This window comes from Canis lupus, chromosome 38 (assembly GCF_048164855.1).
Source record: "Canis lupus baileyi chromosome 38, mCanLup2.hap1, whole genome shotgun sequence".
Lineage (NCBI taxonomy): Eukaryota > Metazoa > Chordata > Mammalia > Carnivora > Canidae > Canis > Canis lupus.
The window spans coordinates 22,120,651-22,141,088 of record NC_132875.1 but is presented as its reverse complement, the minus strand read 5'-3'; the positions used below and the strand labels follow the sequence as shown (position 1 = coordinate 22,141,088).

Sequence of the window (20,438 nt, the reverse complement as noted above, 5' to 3'; positions counted from 1 at the left end):
AATATGGCCTTGAAGGTGCTGCCCTTCCCTTCTCAGGGGCTGGTGGAACTGTCTGGAAAGGACCTATGAGTTAGAAGTGGCCCTCCCAGATTAGGAGGTGGGAGTCCAAAGAGAGGGCAGTAAATTCTGGAAGTGGCTGGCAAGTTGGGATACCTGACTCAATGCTGCTCTCTGCTGACCAACCTAAGCCTAGCACGTTATAGGGGCTGCCCCAAGCTGTGACCTCAAGCTTTGGTCCACCTGGATAATTATTCCTTCAATGAGCCAATCACTCATTTATTTGTTCATTCATTCATTCAGCAAATATATACTGAGCAATGACAAGAATAGGTAGGATAATATCTAACATTTATTGAGCCAGCCCCGGTTCTGTCTTAGATACAGTGTCATGTCTAAGGCCAGGCAGCTCTGCCTAGGAGTAACACAGCTGAGAGGCTGACCCTGCGGGTCCAACATCACAGCTCTAGCTCTTAAGGATGGTATTGCTTTGTGGTGCCCAGACGGGCTCTCGAAATACAAGCTAGAACTAATGAGCTGCTTACAGTTTAAATTCTGTAAGCCTTACCAGGAATTTGGGGGGAATCGTGTGTAGCAAACACTGAAAGCCATCCCCAGACTCTTGATTACAATGAGAAATTGAATGTTATTCACAGATTAGTCCTGGGAAGGATCTGACACCAGCTCTTTTCCCCAAAGCTTGTATTTTGGGAGAAGCTTGCCTGTCTCCAGCCTGGAGTGGCAGATAGAGCTTGTGCAGATGAAGAGTCAGGGGTCCTGGGTTCCAGCAGCTCCTTTAACCATCAGCTCACCCACTTTGGTCATGGCCAAGGACTTTCTGTCTTGGGAAAATTTCCTCGTCTCTAAAAAGAGATTTGGAGGGATGGCTGGGTGGCTTAGTTGGTTAAGTGTCTGCCTTTGATTCAGGGCTCCCTGCTCAATGAAAAGCCTGTGTCTCCATCTCCCTCTGCTTGTGTTCTCTCTCTCTTTCAAATAAATAAAGTATTTAAAAATAAATAAATAAAAGATATAAAGAGATTTGTATAAACTAACTCTGAGTTTCATTTCAACCCTGCTGGGTCTCCTCTGCTATATCTAAGAAAGGACAAATTAGAAATCTCAGTCATTAAGAAAGAAAGAAAGAAAGAAAGAAAGAAAGAAAGAAAGAAAGAAAGAAAGGAAGAAAGAAAGAAAGAAATAAATCTCAGTCATTCTTCTTCCCTTGCCCACCTGATAAGCGATTCACTTATCACTACAAGATATTCAGGGGCTCCATTCCCTTTCCCACCCCCAGACTGGAATGAAGTTTTTGGCTCAGGCATCTGGCAACCCAGGCTCCAGGTTCTGCTCTGTTCTGCCACTGACTACAACTCCTTCTCATCCCTTGGCAACTCTGCGGGCAAGAATGGCTGTTGTCTTTTATACAGCTAACACACCGTGTGCTAGCCACCGTATGAATGAATTCCATCCTCATCACAACTCTATGAAGCAGGTGCTGGCATATGATTATCCCCATTGCACAGATGAGGAAACTGAGACAGATAAATTCAAGAATGTAGAGTCAGAAAGCTGGCAAGTAGTGGAGCAAGACCAGAGCCCAGGCCATCTAGCTTCAGAAATAGCACTCTTAGGGTGCCAGGGTGGTTGGTTGAGCATCTGCCTTCAGCTCCGGTCATGATCTCAGAGTCCTGGGATAGAACCCTGAGTAGGTGTTTCTGCTCAGCGGGGGGTCTGCTTCTCCCTCTCCCTCTGTACTTGCTCTCTCTCTCTCAAATGAATGAATAGAATCTTAAAAAAAAAAAAAAAGAAGAAGAAACAGCATTTTTAGCCATCACACTTCAGCGTAGAGAGGATACTTGATTTGCTCAGAGTCTCAAATAAACTATGCTTCTCTATGTCATGGTTTACTCTACCTGAAATGTGCCTCATGACTGCCTTGTGGGCTTTCTGTGAGATGAAACAAGATGTGAAAGGGTCAGATTGATGATTTCCTATGTCTGCTTGGTATTTTGCTGAACTCTGGTCCTCTCAAGTCCCCTCCCCCCAATTCTGGCAGAGATCCGTGTGTGTGTGTGTGTGTGTGTGTGTGAGTGTGTTGTGACAGCAAGGGGCTTATCAGACTCCTTGAGCTATAGCTGATCTGATCTGGGACACAGAACTGTTAAGATAAGCTGGAGCTAGGAAGTGGTCAGTGAAACTGCCCAAGGCTAGAGCTCTGTGCTGGGGAAGGGAGAGAGCAGCCTGACTTGGGGGAGACGAAGGAGGGCCTGTGAACTACTCTCAGTGCTGGTTTTCTAGCCAGAACAAGGGTATTCCGAGAGTTGGGAGGTGGAGTGGGTGGCTGTTTGTGTAGATTTGATCCAGGGCTTCTAGGCAGTGTTTTGGAAAGGGTCTTCTTATCTTATTGTTAGGATCTTACAAAAAGATCTTTCTCTTTTACTGCCCCTCATTCCTATGTCTTTTTCTCAGTCCCTGAGCCTGTGTAACTACCATAGCATGCAGGCAGGGGTGGGGGTCACCTATGCTTATGATTGGGGTAAAAGTTTTTACAGGATTCATCCACTGGGCACCAAGAGTCGCCAGGTACTTTCCACTGACTAATTCTGCTGTGCTGTTGCCTTAGTCATCTGAGAGTGTGATGGACTGAGATGGGACATAAAAAATAAAAATAAGCCTCATCTTTACAGAGTCAACACTTTCACATCCTCTATTTTATGGAGCCTTCACTGACCCTGTGACGTCAGGGCCTTAGGTTGGATCCTGGAATACGGAGGCTGTAGATAGTACGTGAGCCCCAGAAAGGCAGTCAGAGGATGGAGTTCTACATCTAGCTCTACCCCTGGCTGGCCTCATGACCTGGGGCAGGTGACTCCATTTTCCTACGTCTCACTTAGTCAAAAGAGACCCTGATGGGGCGCCTGGGTGGTTCAGTCAGTTAACCGACTGTCTCTGTTCAGGTCATGATCTCAGAGTCCTAGGATGGAGCCCTGCATCAGGCTCCCTGATCCGCAGGGGTCTACTTCTTCTTCTCCCTCTGCCCCTCCCCCGGCTTGTTCTCTCTCTCTCTCAAATATATAAATAAAACCTTTAAAAAGGAAAAAAAATGAGGGACACCTGGGTGGCTCAGCAGTTGAGTGTCTGCCTTTGGCTCAGGGCATGATCCCAGGGTCCTGGGATCGAGTTCCGCATCGGGCTCCCTGTGAGGAGCCTGCTTCTCCCTCTGCCTGTGTCTCTGCCTCTCTCTCTCTGTGTCTCTCATGAATAAATAAATAAAATCTTAAAAAGAAAAAAGAAAAAAAGAAAAAAAAAAAGAGACCTGGGACATGGAAGCTCTCTGTAAACTGTTAAAGGCTCCCAGCAGCTGGGCATTTATGGTGGTGGCTCAGAGCTCAGTACTCCATACTCCACTTAAATGCTGCTCCCTGGAAGGGACTGAGTGTGTTCTTCCTCCTGGCCCCTCCTCCACAGATCACTTGCGAGGGTGGTCTGGAGAGGACCAGGCAGGGCAGGGCCTAGAAGGTGTGCCCAGGAGGGAGGAAGGGGGAAGGTGCCCTGCCACCTCCCTGCCCCGTGTCTGGCTCCCACTGGCAACCTGAGCCCTTGGCCTCCCAAGCTGCTCCTGGAATGTAAACCCCAAACAAAGCACATTCTTAAGCTGGTCACCAGCTCCTGACCCTCGGTAAAGGAAGGCAGGAGCCAGCATTTCTCGTGGCCCTGAATGACACTAGCACAATCTGGTGCTGGGGGCTGTTATCACAAGCCTGGATTAATAGGCTGGCTGTCACCCACAGCTTATGAAAAGCCCAGTCCTGACCTATTCCTCCCATCAGAGCCTGCTGCAAAGGGAGAGGGGACTCAATCCCTAAGCAAGAGGATTTGAAATACTGCTTATTTCCTGAATCTGATTCTTTGTGCCAGCCACAGGCTATAGACGGCTCAGAGGAAGAGGGGGCATCGCAAAAGTTACTCTCAATATTGGTGCTGTGTCTCAGCTCTTTGATTTCTGGCTTCATTCAATTCAGTTTTTCGCTACATGTTTTTCCATCAAGCTATCTGTTACGCATTTAGACACTGCATGCCCAGGGCTCTGGGATGCCCTGAGGTTCCAAGGGTAAATGGCATTGTCATGGTCCTGAAGAGATAGAAAGTTTTATAGGGTGGGGATGATGTGTGTAGATGGTGGCTGCATTTACCAGGTACACAGGGGGCAGGAACCCTGGGCAGAGGCAAGGGGGGCAGGCGGGAAGGTGGGATCTGTGTCAAGGGCCTCAGAGGCCCAGACTGAGGCTGGGAATCACCTGAAGGGTCAGGGGAGCTGCTGGGGATGCCAAGCTCTGCAAGGACAGTTGGATTTTGAGATGATGATTTCTGAAGCTTGGAGGCTGTAATTGCAATGTGAAGGGTGGGCTGGAGGAGAGCGTTGGCAGCGCAGCCACAGTGAGGAGGCTGTGACATGGTCCTTGTGCAGGAAGATGAGCAAGTGAACCCAGGTGGTAGGCGTGGGAATGGGGGAGGGCCAGCTGGAGGGCAGCGTGGATGAGGAGAACGAAGGTGGGGTGGTTGTTTGTCATCAGGGCTGAGCCTGCTTCCCACAGGTGTTAGGTGCAGAGGTCCGAGGTTAACAGAGACCCATTTGGAAGGGTAGCTCCATTCCAGTCCCCTTCTCCCATAGCTGGGGATGCTGCATCTGGATAGGGGCATCTGGGAAAGGGATCTGTAAATTACTATTCCCTTACAAATGTTTGTTTTTAAGAATGTGAGTTGCTAAACTGAGGTTAGGACCAGGCCTCCCTTTCTGTTGAATGGGAGGGAGAGTGCCCCAAAGTCCTCCTTTTCATCCTCCAGATAAGGAGGACAGGTGGGTCACCTTCTGGAGACAGTGAGGGAGGCCTCAGGAGTCCAAAGCCTCGAGGGCACAGCCCCACCATCCCTTGCAAGGCTGACCACAGGAGGAGCCTGGAAGGCCCAGCCAGAGCCTGAGTAGGCCAGGCCACCAGTTGCAAGGCTGGAGGTCTGCACTCCAGCAACGGGAAGGGTGGATGGAGGCTGGGAGGAGACAGATTTCTCTCTGAATCACCTAGAAAATGTACCAACTCCAGGTGTCATGTCAGGTGTCAAGTCTTCAGATACTTCCTGGCCTCCTGGCCCTTCACCCCACTGACCCTTTGAGTCATCTGCCAAATATTTCCTCTTTGGAGGGAATTTTGCATTAAGGAAAGAAATTTTCTCGGGAGCCAGGAGAGTCCAATCTGGCTAAATGAGGAACTGGGACTGGGCTCTAGGAATTTTTCCCAGTTCTTCCCCTAAAGGGACTATCCTTGAAACTCACTCAACACACATTTATCAAGTGCTGGCTCCATGCCAGGCATGAACCGGGTGCTAAGTACATGAGGGCAAGAGAGAAAGACTGGGCTCCCCCACTCCTGGAGCTCATGATAACTTGTGGAAGTCACTCTTTCCCCATCTGTGAGACAGATCGATCCCAGTCTTGCCCAAGCCCACCCATGCGGATACAAGGATGCAGGAGGCCCTCCAGCCATCATGGCACACCAGCCATTGTGGCACACCTGTGCAGGCTGAGGAGGAGGGACAAGGTGAACAGGCCACAGGGGACCCTGCCCTGGAGAAGACTGCCTTACTTGCAGTAACCCGCCTTTCATTTTAGAGGGATCCTGAGCCTGGGCACCTGCACCGTGTGTGTGTGTGATAGCGTGTGTAAGAGCACCAACAGGTATGTGAACAGGTGTGCATATAGGTGTGAAACATGACTGGGTGAACGTGTGAGGTATGCGGGTTTGAAGTGTGTGAGTGAATGGAAGAGCTTAGGGCCCAGGGAAGGTATGTTGCAAGGGACGAGGCAAGAGTGAGGCATAAAGCTGAGGTGTGTGAGTTGTGTGAGCATGGATGATTATGTGAGTGTGAATATGAAACCGAGCATGCAAAGTGTGCGCAAGAGTGGGGGGTATGTGGGTGTGTGAGATAAATATGTGTGGCTGTGAGTGGTCAGAGAAAATGTAAGCATAAGGTGTGTGCAGGTGAGCGTGCGCTCATGCTTGTGAGGGCTGGCTGGCCCAGAGCATGCTGGGTGCGGTAGCAAGCAGCTCATCTGGTATGAAATGCCAACTGCATGTGATCCACAAAGAGCTCGCTCACTCTTGGGAAGAGGCACACTTTGGCCTCCGGGGTGTGGACAATGGCTTCTTCGTGCCCTGCTCTGCGCCATCAGGAACACGGGCCCTGGGGGGACTCTGAGCCAGGCGCGCGCAGCTGCCTGGGGAGCTCAGCTGAACTGGAAGATTTAGAAAAACAGCCGAGAGTTTAAGCCATTAAAACAAAGGGTCATATCATGATGGAGAAGGCAAACTCTGCATGAATTAACACAGGACACTGGAGGCATTTTGCCCTTGCAGCCAGCTGGCCTGTCACCCTTTCTCCAGAGATCACCTCTCCCGCCATCACTCCTTCACTGTGGGTGGGGATGGTTGAGGCAGAGCACTTGGTTTAACCTTCCTCAAACCCTTCTTCCCCGGCACCAATCTGTTATTCGAGGTCTATACAGACTCCAACTTGCCTCCTGACCTCTTTTCACACTATTCCCCACTCCTGGGTGCACTTGGCACCCCACGTCTCCCTCCCTTGGAGGCCCAGTTATAATAGCAGTCTCCTCCAGGAAGTCTTCCCAGATTAGCTCAGTCCTCCGGGGACTCTTACCCTTCCTGCCTCACTCATCCACCCATTGCATGGTGTTATGAGTTGAGTCGTGCCCCCCCCCCCCCAAAGATATGTTGGTGTGGTAACCTCTGGTATCTGCAAATGTGACTTTTTTTAGGGCCTTTGCAGATGTCATCAAGTTAAGACAGGTCAGCTGGGATTAGGACGGCCGTGATCCAGTGACTGATGTCCTTAGAAAATCAGAGAAATTTGGACGCAGATGCACAGGAGAGGCCAAATGGGGACAGAGGTGGAGGTTGGAGTTACGTGACCACAAGCCCAGGAACCGCAAGAATTGCTGGGAGCCACTAGGAGCTAAAAGGTAAGGAGAATTGTGAGAAAGTCCATTTCTGTTGCTTCAAGCCACCAGTTTATGGTATCTGGTCTCAGCAGCCTTAGGAAGGGAATGCAAATGGCAACTTTTATCTTGCCCGCTCTGCCTGGGTCCTCGATGTGCCCACCTCTGGCTCTCCCCGCCCGCCCGGTACTGCCTCGAGCCAGCCATTCTGCAGCTCCTTAACTCCCACAGGAAGCTCCTGCCTACGCAAGCAAATGATCCCATCCAGGGGACGCGTCCTGTTCTCTAGAGCTGGAGGCCTTTCAGCTCAAGGGTTTGGTCCGTTCTGTTAGCCCCCTGGTGGCATGGATAGATGACTGACCTTTGGGGCCGTGCCTCTTACTGTAGAGCCCGGAGGCGTCTTGTGCTCTTCCCAGCTGGGTTAGAATTCCCACCACTTACGAGCTGAGCCCCCTGGGTCAGCCATGGGGTCTCTGAGTCTCAGTTTCTTCTTCTGTAAGACCAGGGTTGGAAATGGCAAACCCTAACCCACGTCCCGTGCAAGGTGTCGGCCAACCCGAAGGCTCAATGCAAATGCAAGAGATTACTAGGGAAAAAGTCTGGAGGATGTGAAACAACGGACGGGAGGGACTTGGTTACTCTCTGTGGTCCCAAACCCTCCTGGTGCTTGGTGGCCCAGCAGAGGGACCTTCCTTCAGAGCAGAGGAGGTCTGGAGAGTGTGGCCCTGGGGGTTGTTTCCAAGGACTCCAACCCCAGTTGGGGCTCTCATTTTAGATGGCGCCTTGTTGATCTCACCTCATTTTCCTCAGAAGACGAACTCGGGCTATTCCGTGTTCCACTGGTACAAATCTGCTCGGGATGCCTGCCCATTTAAGATCCTTAAGCACCCATCTCCCATCTGGATAAAGTCCATAGCAAGGCATGGGAGGCCTTTCTTGATCTGCCCTGCTTGCATTTCCAGCCCCTAGAATTTCGCAATGTGCATGCTGTACCCCAAATCAGCCGAACCCTTTGCCCCCAAGTGGCTTGCAAATACCTACATCTCCTTCAACAAGAAAAAGTAGAGTTCAGCTCCTCACCTAATTTACAGGAATCGTTTTGCTTATCGTGGGTATCTTTGTACCCCTTAGTGAGGACTTATTTTGCCCATTTCACAAATAAAGAGACTCAGACTTAGGTCTCAGTACCCAATGTACCCACGGTCAATAGCACGCGGCAATCGTGATTTGCACCCATCTCTCTCTCTCTCTCTCTCTCTCTCTCTCTCTCTCCTCGCTTCAAACCCTGGGATCATCCTCCTCTGCCTGGCTGGTCTACCTCTTCTTCCAAAGTGCAGTCTGACGTTTTCTGCAAACCTACCCTGACACCCCCAGTTCTTCTCGGCTCTCTGTCCACACCATGGGTGGAGGGCCTCTGGATGGCACTAGCAAAGGCCTCACACTTATCTCCTCAAATGGAAATGCAGATCTAGTCCCTGGTCTCTCCCAAGATTGCAACTGCCCCAAGGGCAGGAATGTCGTGTCTAATGCCAGGCACATAATATGTGTCCAATGTCAAACAATGCTTTGGAGCAGCCCGTGGAATGAAAAGGCTAGAAAGGAGCTTTTCTGGGACATAAATGTAGGAATGTTCTATGTGCATTTCTCATTAAGGAGCTCTTTTGAATCTCTGCTAATCCTCCAACTCATTCGTTGGGAAAACAACCTCCATCTTTCCAAGTTTGACATTTTGAACCCCTTACAGAGTAGAGCAGAGTCGATTTCCTTGCCTCCTCTGTGTGGCAGAGGCACAGCGGTGCGGTGGTCCGAACATTTGAAATCAGACAATGGCTCAGTCACTTACTAGCTCAGGACCTTTGACAAGTTATGTAATCTCTTCCAGCCTCAGCTTTCTCATCTGCAAAATGGGGAACTCCTTACCTCATGGAGCTGATCTAAGGATCCAAGTGAGGGCTTTACCACCTTTTCAGATGGTACGACTCTTGCTCTTGCTCTACAGATTGAGAGAGGATGATGAGAAAGGGACCTTTCCAGAAAGGGATGGCGACAGGAAAGCCTGTTGGGGCAAGGGGGAGGTGGGGGAGGGAAGGAGTGAGGCCTAGAGCCAGGCCATCTCACCCCAGACCCTGAGCTGCCTCCATGGCACCCTGAGGTACAGACCCTGTGGTTTACCACTGACATGCCCTGTCTCCCTAGCTCAGTGAGGCAACCCCAAAGTCTTCCCAGAATGGACCTCCCAGAGGTGAGCCCTAAGCAGCTTTTAGTTTTCCTTGTAGGTACTTTTTTTTTTTTTTTAATATTTTATTTGTTTATTCATGAGAGACAGAGAGAGAGGCAGAGACACAGGCAGAGGGAGAAGCAGGCTCCATGCAGGGAGCCCAACGCGGGACTCCATCCCGGGACTCCAGGATCATGCCCTGGGCCGAAGGCAGGCGCCAAACCTCTGAGCCACCCAGGGATCCCTCCCTTGTAGGTTCTGGTGACTAGTCCCCCATTCTCATAATGGGAAGAACCTTTTTCAGGTTGACTGCTCCAGCATTAAACTGTCTCAATCCCATCCATGGATCTGGTACCATTTTGTGTGCTTGGAAAGCCCCTTCCTCCAACACACACACACACACACACACACACACACACACACACACACACACAAGACTTCTCTTTGTAAACTGCTTTCTCAGGGAGGGTGGAAGGGGGAAGGGGGAGGCCAAATCAGGGCTGGACTTGGAGTGGCTTCCCTAACAGGCTGCTTCATCCTCACAGGATCTGTAGCTCTTCCAGCACCTTCCTCTAACAGTTACTTCAACAACTAACAGAACTAAAATCGGGCTGTCCAGAAGCAGTGGGGAAGGCCCCCCCTCCCTGCACGCGGCTCAGCAGGGCCCCGGAGGTCACCGGTCGCCTCCAGCTTGTGTGAGAAGGCCAGACTGGGCCAGCAGGGGGCAGCACCTTCTTGGGCTGGAGGAAGGAAGGCCCTGGCCCCGTAAAGACCCAGGAAGGCACAAGGGATCTTCCAGGAGGCTCCCCCTGAGCTCTGAGTCCCTGGCAGGCCAGGCGTCTGCCTCTGTTCCTGAGTTACACCATCGCATAGTAAGTGCTGTCTGACCCCCTGCAGCCCTTCCCAGGGCAGGTTTTCTTTGTATGCCTGGTGCTGGTACAATTTTTAAAAATAACTAGGGTGGTGGTGGTGGTGGGGGCACCTGGGTGGCTCAGCAGTTTAGCACCTGCCTTCAGCCCAGGGTGTGGTCCTGGAGACTCGGATGGAGCCTGCTTCTCCCTCTGCCTGTGTCTCTGTCTCTCTTTCTGTCTCTGTGTCTCTCATGAGTAAATAAAAAAAATCTTAACAACAACAAAACTAGGGTGGTGGGGGGGGCACCTGGGTGGCTCAGCGGTTTACACCTGCCTTCAGCCCAGGGTGTGGTCCTGGAGACTCGGGATGGAGTCCCATGTCGGGCTCCCTGAGTGGAGCCTGCTTCTCCCTCTGCCTGTGTCTCTGTCTCTCTTTCTGTCTCTGTGTCTCTCATGAGTAAATAAATAAAATCTTAACAACAACAACAACAACAACTAGGGTGGTGGGGGGGGGCACCTGGGTGGCTCAGTTGGTTAAGTGTCTGCCTTCGGCTCAGGCCACGATCTTGGGGTCCTGGGATTGAGCCCTACATTGGATTCCCTGCTCAGCAGGGACTCTACTTCTCCCTCTCCTTCTGCCTGCCACTCCCCTTGCTGTGCTTTCTCTCTTGTTGTCAAATAAATAAATAAAATCTTTTTTTTTAAATAAAAATAACTGGGAATCAGAAAGAGGTGCTCTACAAGAGTCAAGTCTTTAAGTCCATGAGTAATCCCCTTGCAGCTTGGGTTAAGATAGGAGCGAAGTTCAGCTGAATGAACTGAGGCCAGACGTGAAGACGTCAGCTAATGAGCATAGCCTTTCTGAAGGACGCGCAAGTGGAATCTCAACGCTGAAGAGAAGGGTAAGTGGAGTTTCAAGGCTGAAGAGAAGGAAGAGCCGCAGCTGCATGGGAGCAAGGTGACAGGCCATTGGTAGTTTGCAGGTGGAGGCTTCCCAGAGGGAACAGCCAAGAACGGTGGTCACCTGGGGTCTTCTTTAGTCTGAGACTGTCAGAGGGACTGTTTTCTGGGGTCCCTCTACCTGTCAAGACACCCATCCACCCCACCCCTGCACTGGGTGCCCAAGAGGATAGGAATATAGATTTTAATCATTGTGCTGCTGCTGTTAACCGGAATGCAGTTAATCCAGGCTTCGTGGATTTTGATGCCACAGTGTAAATAAGAAGGTTTAGCACAGAAAACACTCTCGGGCCGTAAGGGAGGAAAGGGCCAGGGACGGGTGGCAGAAGGAGAACGTGAGTGAGGAGGGGAGCGGGAAGCAGAGCCTGGGCTGGCTGGGTGGCTGCTCCTTCCCCATCACCACATTGCCATCAGGCACCCGAGCGGCCTGGGTCCTTCCTGGCCAAGGCTGCCGACCTGGACCAGTCTATTTGAACCTGGCTGCCCTTCCAATTCAGCAGGCCCTGCTCCAAGGCCAACTCTCGGTGAGCAGATGAGGGCGAGGGCAGGCCCATCGTTGACCACCAAGTGGGGGAGGGATGAAGACCACGGGGGAGAAGAGGGGTTTGGGACTCCATGCAATGCTTCTCCATCTTCCATCCCAAGAGACCCTCAAACTAGTTCAGAGCCAGGAAGAAGACAGTGATAGCAGCTGTCTTCTGCCTTAGGCACCACCTAGCCTGGACACTGGAGGAGGTGGGACTCACAGTGAAGGGAGACAGCAGGTACTTCTGTGCCTTTCTCTGCCCGAGCAGTCACGGGAGTTTCTCCTCAAAGCTCAGCTGGGTTCCAGCTGGAGGCTGGTGAACTCATTCTGGACTTCTTATGGTTTCCTGGGATTGGTACAGTTTGGAGGTGGAGGGAGGTCACTCAGAGCCCCAGGGCCTGACCCCGTGAACTGCTGGCAGGAGCTGGCATCCTGGGAGTCGACCATTCCTCTTGTCGAGAGTGGGGTGATCTGGTTCGGGGCAAAGGTGCTGGGCCCAGGGACAGCTAGGAGTCAGAGACACACAGGGCTTCCACTGTGTCGCTCAGACCCTGGTTCACACCCCCCACAGCCAGGAGGCAGTTCTTGATGACAATGCTGGAGCAGGCACAGCGGGGCGTGGGCATGGGGGGTAGGACCTCCCATTTGTTCTTCCCTGGATGGAACGCCTCCGCCGTCTCCAGGACAGTGGGTTGGTTCCCTGAAAGTGCCAAGGGAACCATCCTTACAAAGGAGTCCAGCCACCAATCCATGCGCCACAGTGCCCCCACCTCCCTTGCTCTCTTTGGAACCCACAAGCAGAAGCCAAGGGACCTGAGTTCCTGGGGCACAGAGCTGTTCCTGGGCCGCAGAGCTGCTCCCTCCCTCCTCCCCTGGGCTGTAGCTCTTGTCCAAGAGTTCCTTCACTTCTCTTGCCTTTTCTCCATCTTCTCATCTCCTCAGGAGTAAGGCTTTCTTTTCTCCACCCTCTGCTTCTGCCAGAAGTTTCTAGACACTGCTGCTGCCTCTCTTTTGGCTTTTGCTAAAAAAGCTGTCCCCACGGTCTGGTTCACATCAAGCTCTTTTCATACTTGGGCAATGTGGGAATCTGTCCACACCGAGTGAACTCTGGGTGCCTGGAAGCCCAACTGCGCATGGATCTCTCCCCTGTTGAAGTTGGGGTCCTGGCCTCAAGATACTACTGCTCTCTGGGAGGAGTAACACAGCAAGTTTCCTAATGCATTTTCGCAAGTCTATCTAATCAGATTGCTTTCCTATTCCATGATGGAGCTGGGTATCCAGGGCATAGAGCTGGCCAGAGAAAGAGGACCAAGCTAAGCCCTGCCATGCTTTTGTCTCCAGGCATTCCTGGATCGGGCCCCAGGGGCCGGTGTTCTGCAAGCCTGCATTACATGGTTAGCATCATGTCCCTCATGCTTTCTTGGCCTCTGGTTCCCCAGTGTAAGAGGATGGAAAGACCACATCGGGGCCCGTGTGTGGACACGTAAGAGAGAGCGTTGAATTATTTGGGACAAAGTGGTAGGCAGGCTGTGTGCAAGCAGCCAGTACCTTCTCCTGCTCATGCAGAGTGCCAAGCGTGCGCCAGGCTCCAGAGCCACAGTAACAGCCCGGAAGCCCCATCCTTACCAAGCCCTCCGGCCACTATGACCCGTCCACTCAGAGAGCCGGCCACAAAGTCTGCCCGCCGCTTCTTGAGGAAAAACGAGCGTTCCATCTTCAGCCATCCCCCTGAGGCACGGATCATGCAGGGTAAATTCAGAGAGAATTAGATGCTGGCGTCCACCACCAAATACACACTGAGTCCCCCGAGCTCACACCAGAGGCAGACATCCATTCCATCTACCCTTAGTGCTCTGGGCATCAACTACGCCTCCTGCTGTTCGAAATGATGTGCTCCGGGGCCTCTCCCCTCTCCTCTGCTTGCTACAGTCCATAATCCCCTGCAGTGAATCACCTTGTTCTACCTCTGTTCTCATGGGCTCTGAGCTGGAGAGGAGGCTAACTAGAGGCAGCGAGCGTGGCTGTCGGGATCCTTGTCTGCATCAGTAAAAAGCAGGAAAAGCCCTCCCTCACCTGGCCCTGCCAGGATGTTGTGTGAAAAGAGATGGGAAAGGCTTGGAGAAAAATAACCAGGCAGCCAGGAGAAGCCCTGTCCAGATGAAAGCAAGAGATCCCAAGAATGGCCCTGGATGGTGCGGGCCGTCCTGACCTCTGAAAGACTCATCCCGCTGGGTCAGCGGCCCTGGGCAGGAGGATGGCATGGGGGTGAGGTGTGTGTGGGGAGTCGGCCAGAGGAGTGGTGGGCAGCCAGAGGCCAGTGCCCTGCTCACCCTGCTCCATGTCGAACACGTCCATCGTCCGGAGGAACTTGGGCTGCCGGTAGAGCCGAGCCTGCCTCAGGCCTCCCAGGCTGTACAGCCGGTCATCTAAGGTCACAAAGCTGGAGAAGGCCCGCTTGCAGGGGATGTTGGGGAACTTGGTCCAGGAGCGAGTCTCGATGTCAAAGACCTCAAAGGCGTTCACTGCGTACTTGGACTGTCGTCCCCCTGGAGGCCAGAACTGGGATTGGAGGGGTGGAAGAGGCTGGGTTTCCCCCTGTGCCCATTCCCCCCAATGGGATAGGGAGCTCCCTGAGGGCTGGGGCATCATGATTACCCCCCAGTGCCCAGGAGATGCTCAGCACACAGGCACTGCTTCCCAGGGGGACTGACCCAAGGGAGGGAAGGAGAGACAGATAACTCATCCTCACCTAGCACATAGATCTTGGAGCCTCGGAGGAAGGAGGTTGCAGCGTATCTTGGGGTGGGCATGGGTGCTAGTGACACCCACATGTCCTTGAGCATGTCATAGTGTTGGAGATGGTTGTGTGGACGGAGGTCCAGGCCCATCCCGCCTGCCGCATACACTCGGTAGTCTAAGGAGAAAGGCCACACACAACCCCTGGCTCAGCTCATGGCCACTCTGAGACAGGCCCATCGGTAACCACCTGCTTGGCCAGGCTCCATTAACCCCCTGAACACCAGCACCAAGGCCAGGCCAGGTTCTCCACCACTGTTGTGCCAGAGTGAGGTTGATGGAACCACGGAAAGTCTCTGGCAGGTTGAGCCCGGGTCTTCCTGAAGCCATGTCAGGCCTGCATGCCTTCATCTCCCTCCGTGTCCAGCCCTGGGCTGAGCCGCCCAAAGGGTGGACCGTGATGGGGTTGAGGCCTGGACCACCCTTGTCCCCTCCATGGCAGCCAGAAGGGATGCCAAAGAGGAGGGGGTATTCCTCCAATGCCCTTCAGCAGTGGCCTGTTCCTTAGGCATTCCCAGGTCAGAACTCTCTAGACCAGCTGGAGCCTTGGGAAATGAGGTCATCCCTGCTGTCGTTGGCCTTGTGGGATGCTGGACTGCTGCTGGTTCTCTCTGTCCTCAACCCCCATGGGGGATTGCCATCCTCCTTCACACACTGGGAGGCTTCTGGGCTCCAGAAGGCATCGTGTGCTTAGATGGGATAGGGTTAGGGGTGAATGTGGGTGAGGCCTTGAGGACACAAAGCTAGCCCCTTTAAGGAGCCCTGCCAGGGCAGGAAGCTGGGCACCCTGACAGGTGAGTTCTCTTCCATTTTCTGTTGCTCTTGGGGTGCTGAGAACCTTTCAAGGTACATTCCTGACTCACTGCATCAGACAGGATGAGCAAGGCATCCGTGTTTCCCTGGGCCTCACCCCAGTGCCTCCTATGGCCTACCAGAGACACGGCTGCCCTTGCTCCCCCACCCCAGAGGCCACACTTCTTCCCGGGGACCCACCCCTGCCTGGGAATCCGTCTTCCAGTAGCCAGTCCTCACCGCTTCTGGCTCTAAGAGGCTTTTATTCTTCAAGAGAATTACAGGGATGAGTACTACTTCTTTCTATTCAGTACTACTTCTAGTCTTACTGAAAAAGGAAAAAAAAAATCCCAGCAGTAGCCTGAGGTCAGGAGACTGGGCCTGCTAGTATTAGAAGGATTTCCCTTACACAAGCTCTGCCTCTCCTATCTGTTTGTCACCCAAAACACACCTCCAGCGGAGAACCCTTGGTCCACGCCACACACCACTGCTCCTATGCTGGCTCCTACTCATCCCTTCACATTCGCCTGGGTGTCCCCCAACTGCAAAGCTGGGCCGAGAGCACTGGGTCCGTGCCTCCCACGGCACTGGCTTCACCCTATTTGCCAAACGTTACCGAAATAATCCTTGTCTGCTTCTTCCAATAGGTTGTTAGAGAATTTGTTAATCTGAGGCACCAGCATCTGTTTCCATGCCCGACACACAGGCATGTGAAAGCTTATCAGACGAACTGCTAAACCCATTCAGGGCCACAGTGAAGAGCACGGGCTCCATCATTACTCACTAGCAGTGTGACCTTGGGCAAGGTACTCAAACTCCTTGGGACCCACACTGCTTCTAAATGAGGATAATCATAGCACTTACCTCATCACACAGGTTGTGAGATCAGAGGGGCTAAAATATATAAAGCACCTATGGTAAGGACTCAATAAATCTTTGTTCTTAATCTTTCAGCAGCATTTATCGAGGCCTGAAGACAAAGGAATACCCTTTCCCTCTCTTTTTCCCCACGGGCCTCCAGGGTTCCCATCCTTCTCACCGAGAGTTCACCACGGAGGCCCCACCGGCCACTGCCCTGAGGGATTCTGGGTTAGAGTTTCTCACTGGTCACCTTCACCGGTCAGACCCAGACTGACCATTCTGAGAGCAGGGGCCAGGTCTTCTGCCTCTTTCCTTCTTCCCTGGGACCTAGAACTGTGCCAGGGACAGAGCGAGTGCTCAAGAAAGACTGGTCCCTGATCTACAGTAGACTCAACAGGCAAATGGGATGGTTTTGCAAGAGAGGGAGTGAGGGTTCCATCCCACCAAAGCTGTCTGAGTTGCATTTGGGGGTCTTCTAATTCCTGTTGGACCATTTCCCATAAAATCCTTTGTGTTTCAGCAAAAGAGCTTTGGAGCCCCCTCCATGCTCTGGGCTGCACCAGGCCCAGTGAGAAAGAAATGGGGCACTTTGAGAAAGAAGGCCAGATGACCTTGTGGTTAGCACACGCACAGCCCAAGATCTGTGAATCTGGAAAAGATGCTGCAGGAGTAGGACTCTCTGGAACATTCCAGTCTCCATTTCTTAGTATCTTTGAGATTAGGAGGCAGAGGGAGAGGTTGAGCATAGTGGGAAAGGCCCCGGGGTCAGGCCTCATGGCCCCACTAGTGGGGCCTGGGGATGGTACAAGGAGGCAGCGAACATCCCCAGGACCCCAAATACGCGTCTGGAGGTGGTGGCACCTCAAAGGAAAATTTCAGGGCATGAGCTGTTGTGAGTGGGAGGCTGTCACTCCGCTGAAAGAAGGGGTCTGCAGAGACATTGCACTAAGCCTCCAGCTCTCCTCTTTGGCCAGGCCCACCCAGCCTGTTGGGAGGAGCCTGGTGGAGTGGAGTTCTGGCATCATACGGAATTACTAGACACTCCCCCTGCTGAGTCTGTTTTCCCATCTGTAAAACAAGGCCGGTGCTCAGTATCTATCGTAGGGATCAACCGGGACAGTGGCTCCCCGGCTCAGTGTTGGTTTCCATGCGCCCCCGCCGTGACCCCCCACCCCTCTCCCCGCCCTCCCCCGGCCCTGGCCCCACTCGCCTTTGGCGGTGACCGAGATGCCCATGGCGGCCTCGCGCAGCACGCTCCTCCTCTTCCACTTGCCCTCATCGATGTTGTACATCTCCACGACCTTCAGGGGCAGCTGGCTGGTGCCCACACCCCCGATCACCATGATCCGCTTCCCCAGGGCGGTGGCGGCCACCCCGGCCCGGGCCGTGGGCAGGCGGGGCAGGGCGGTCCACCGGTCGGCCTCGGGGGAGTAGACCTCAAAGCAGTCCACGGGGACGCCGCTGTCGTCACACCCCCCGATGGCATAGACCTGCCCCCCGCTCTCCAGCAGGGAGCAGTAGACCCGGCGGCTGGGCAGCGGCGCCAGGCGCTTCCACTGGAAGTCCTTGACGCTCGGCAGCTCCATGGCGCCGCGGGGGGTGCGAGCCGGGGGCGCGAGCCGGGGGCCGCCCGCTACTCCGCGCGCCCTGGCGCCGCCTCCATCTGGCTCGCGTGCGCCGGCTCCCGCCCGACCCCGGGCAGGGGCCCCGACGCCGGGCAGCGCTCGCCAGGCCCTGCAGACTGCGCGGTCCGGCGGCGTCCGCGCCCGGCCCTGCGGGAGGGATGGGGCGCATCAAGGGGGTCGGGCCGCGCCCTCGCCTCCTCGCGCCGCCCGCGGGCTCCCGGCTCCCCGGTCCTCGCCAACTTTGAAGCGGGGACGCGGCGGCATCGCGCCCCGCAGCGCCGTGTCCCCCCCCCGCCCCCAGCCCCTCCGGGAGGGCGCCTCGGAGGCCCGGGGGCGCGCGCGGGGCGGGGGCTTTCCGGGGCTCGCGGCGCCCGGCGGCCTCCCCGCGGAGCCAGGAGGGAGCCCCGCTGCGCGCCCCCGGCTCCCCGCCCCGCGCCCCGCGCCCCGCGCCCCCGCGCCCGCGCCCGCGCCCGCGCCACTTACACAGCCAGGCCCGAGGAGCGCGGCGGCGAGGCGCTCACAGCGCATCGGCCGGGAGCGGGGGCCCCCGGGCGGCGGGGCGCGGGGCCGGGGCGCGCTGGCCTTCCCCAGCCCGCAGCCGCCGTCACACTCGCAGGCGACGAGAGGCAGAGAAGGCACGAGCGACGCGGAGAAGCGGAGCCGCCCCGGGAGGAGGCCCGCCCCGCCCGCCCGCCCGCAGCCGCCACACCTGTGCGGGAGGCCGCGTGCGCCCGGGCGCGGAGCGGGGGCCGGGCCGTGACCCTGTGCGGACGCGCGGGCAGCGCCGGCCCCGGGAGCCGCTCACCTTGTCTGCGGGGTCAGGGGAGGCGGGACGCCGGAGCCGGAACCCAGCGGACGGGCCTAGACTCCCCGCGGCGTGCGGGTGGGCGGTTTGTGAGTGTTTGTTTGGGATGAGGAGTGAGGAGGCGGAGAGTCCAATTACCCGGTTTATCCACAGTACACAGACCCGGTTCGTGACAGGCTGGCTCGACAGCCAGCTTCGCTGGGGGTGGGGAGGGGGAGGTATGTCAAATGGTTTCACCGAATGGAAACAAGTTCCATGGGCGTGACACGCGCAGACCTGACACAGGTGCACCCAAACATAAGGTGGACACTGTCCTGCACGCCTCTGCGTGACTTAACTAACGCATCACCCGACCCTCTCCCACCTGGAAGCAGACGGAGTAGCTGACAGATGCACAGATATGTGGATGCGTAACCAGAGACACCAACAGTTAGACGAACACATAAGCCAGAAGCTCCCCCCCCCCCCCCCAATTCCATCCCTTCTTCACACACCTTGAGAAGGGGAAACTGGATAGTCCATGTGGACACTCAGCAGCAGCACCCGGGGCTTGCCTTATAGTTTTCTCATCCGTAGGCCCCTGTAACAAAGTTGCCTGTGACACCAGTGGGCCACCTGACCTGGTGGGCTGCAAAACCTGCGGGGTCCCCCTTCTCCTCGGCTGCCTTCAATATAGTCAGGTCTTGAAACACTCAGGCTTGGGAGTCTGACAGACCTGGGCTTGAATTCAGGCTCTGAACTTATTTAACTACGCTGAGACCCAATTTCCTTATATTATTATTATTTTTTTAATTTTTTTATTTATTTATGATAGTCACAGAGAGAGAGAGAGAGAGAGGCAGAGACACAGGCAGAGGGAGAAGCAGGCTCCATGCACCGGGAGCCCGACGTGGGATTCGATCCCGGGTCTCCAGGATCGCGCCCTGGGCCAAAGGCAGGCGCCAAACCGCTGCACCACCCAGGGATCCCTCCTTATATTATTATTTTAAGAAATATTTATTTATTTATTTATTTATTTATTTATTTATTTATTTATTTATTTATTTATTTGAGAGACAGCAAGCATGAGTAGGGGGAGAGGCAGAGGGAGCCCCATTTGGGGCTCAACTCCAGGACCTGGAGATTGTGACCCAAGCAGAAGGCAGATGCTCAGTCGCCTGAGCCATCCAGGTGCCCCTCATATTATTTTATCTTTTACTTGGAGATAAATTGTAGATTTACATGCAATAGTAGGAAATAATGCCCTTTATCCAGTTTCCCTAGATGGTAACATCTTGCGAAATTTATAGCACAGTAGTATCACAACCAGGCTATGGAACTTGATCAGGGAAGGTACAGAACATTTCCATGCAAGGATTCTTCATGTTGAGTCTTTATACCCACACCTACTCCCTCCCCCCCCCTTTCTCTCCAACCCCTGGCAGCTACTAATCTGTTCTCCATTTCTATAATTCAGTCATTTCAAGAATGTTATATAAATAGAATGGTACAGTATGTAACCTTTGGGGATGGACTACCCATAGCCGTCCTGGCATAATTCATTGGAGATTCATCCAGGTTGTTGTATGTGTGCCAAGAGTTCACTCCTTTTTATGTCTCAATCATATTCCATTCTGTGGATGGATCCTTATAAATTTTTGTGAAGATTAAGTGAGATACTGTTTGTAAAATACTCACTTCAGTTTCTGACACATAGTGAGGACCTGGTAAATTGCCATGAATACCTCTATGACCAACTATTGTCAATAAAATGCAGAAAAAGAGAAATTGAAAGTAAGCACAAACATTTTGTCCCTTGCTGAGAAATGAATTCTGGTGAGAAACAGGACTCACAATAGGCCCACCTTAATATCTTGGGTTTTTGGCTTAGAAATTCCACGGTTTCTTTTTAGTTTGAATTCTCTGTACTTACAAAGTAAGCACCTCTAGAACCTTCAGAGGAAGGTTGTGTTCTGTTTTCTCTATTCAGTAAGAACTCATAAATTCCAAAAGAATGTG

The 20,438-nt window shown here is 53.7% G+C and overlaps 1 protein-coding gene across 1 annotated transcript; it reads right to left on the bottom strand.

Moving 5' to 3' along the window:
* Positions 1 to 11,205: 11,205 nt before the first annotated feature.
* Positions 11,206 to 17,654, bottom strand: KLHDC8A (kelch domain containing 8A). The gene is made up of 5 exons (XM_072815094.1): positions 17,221 to 17,654; positions 14,311 to 14,475; positions 13,892 to 14,107; positions 13,188 to 13,289; positions 11,206 to 12,261 (listed from the first exon to the last, which is right to left on the bottom strand). Exons 1-5 carry the CDS (start codon positions 17,594 to 17,596, stop codon positions 12,068 to 12,070), a joined length of 1,053 nt encoding a protein of 350 aa, XP_072671195.1. The 5' UTR covers positions 17,597 to 17,654; the 3' UTR covers positions 11,206 to 12,067.
* Between the last annotated feature and the right edge of the window lie 2,784 nt (positions 17,655 to 20,438).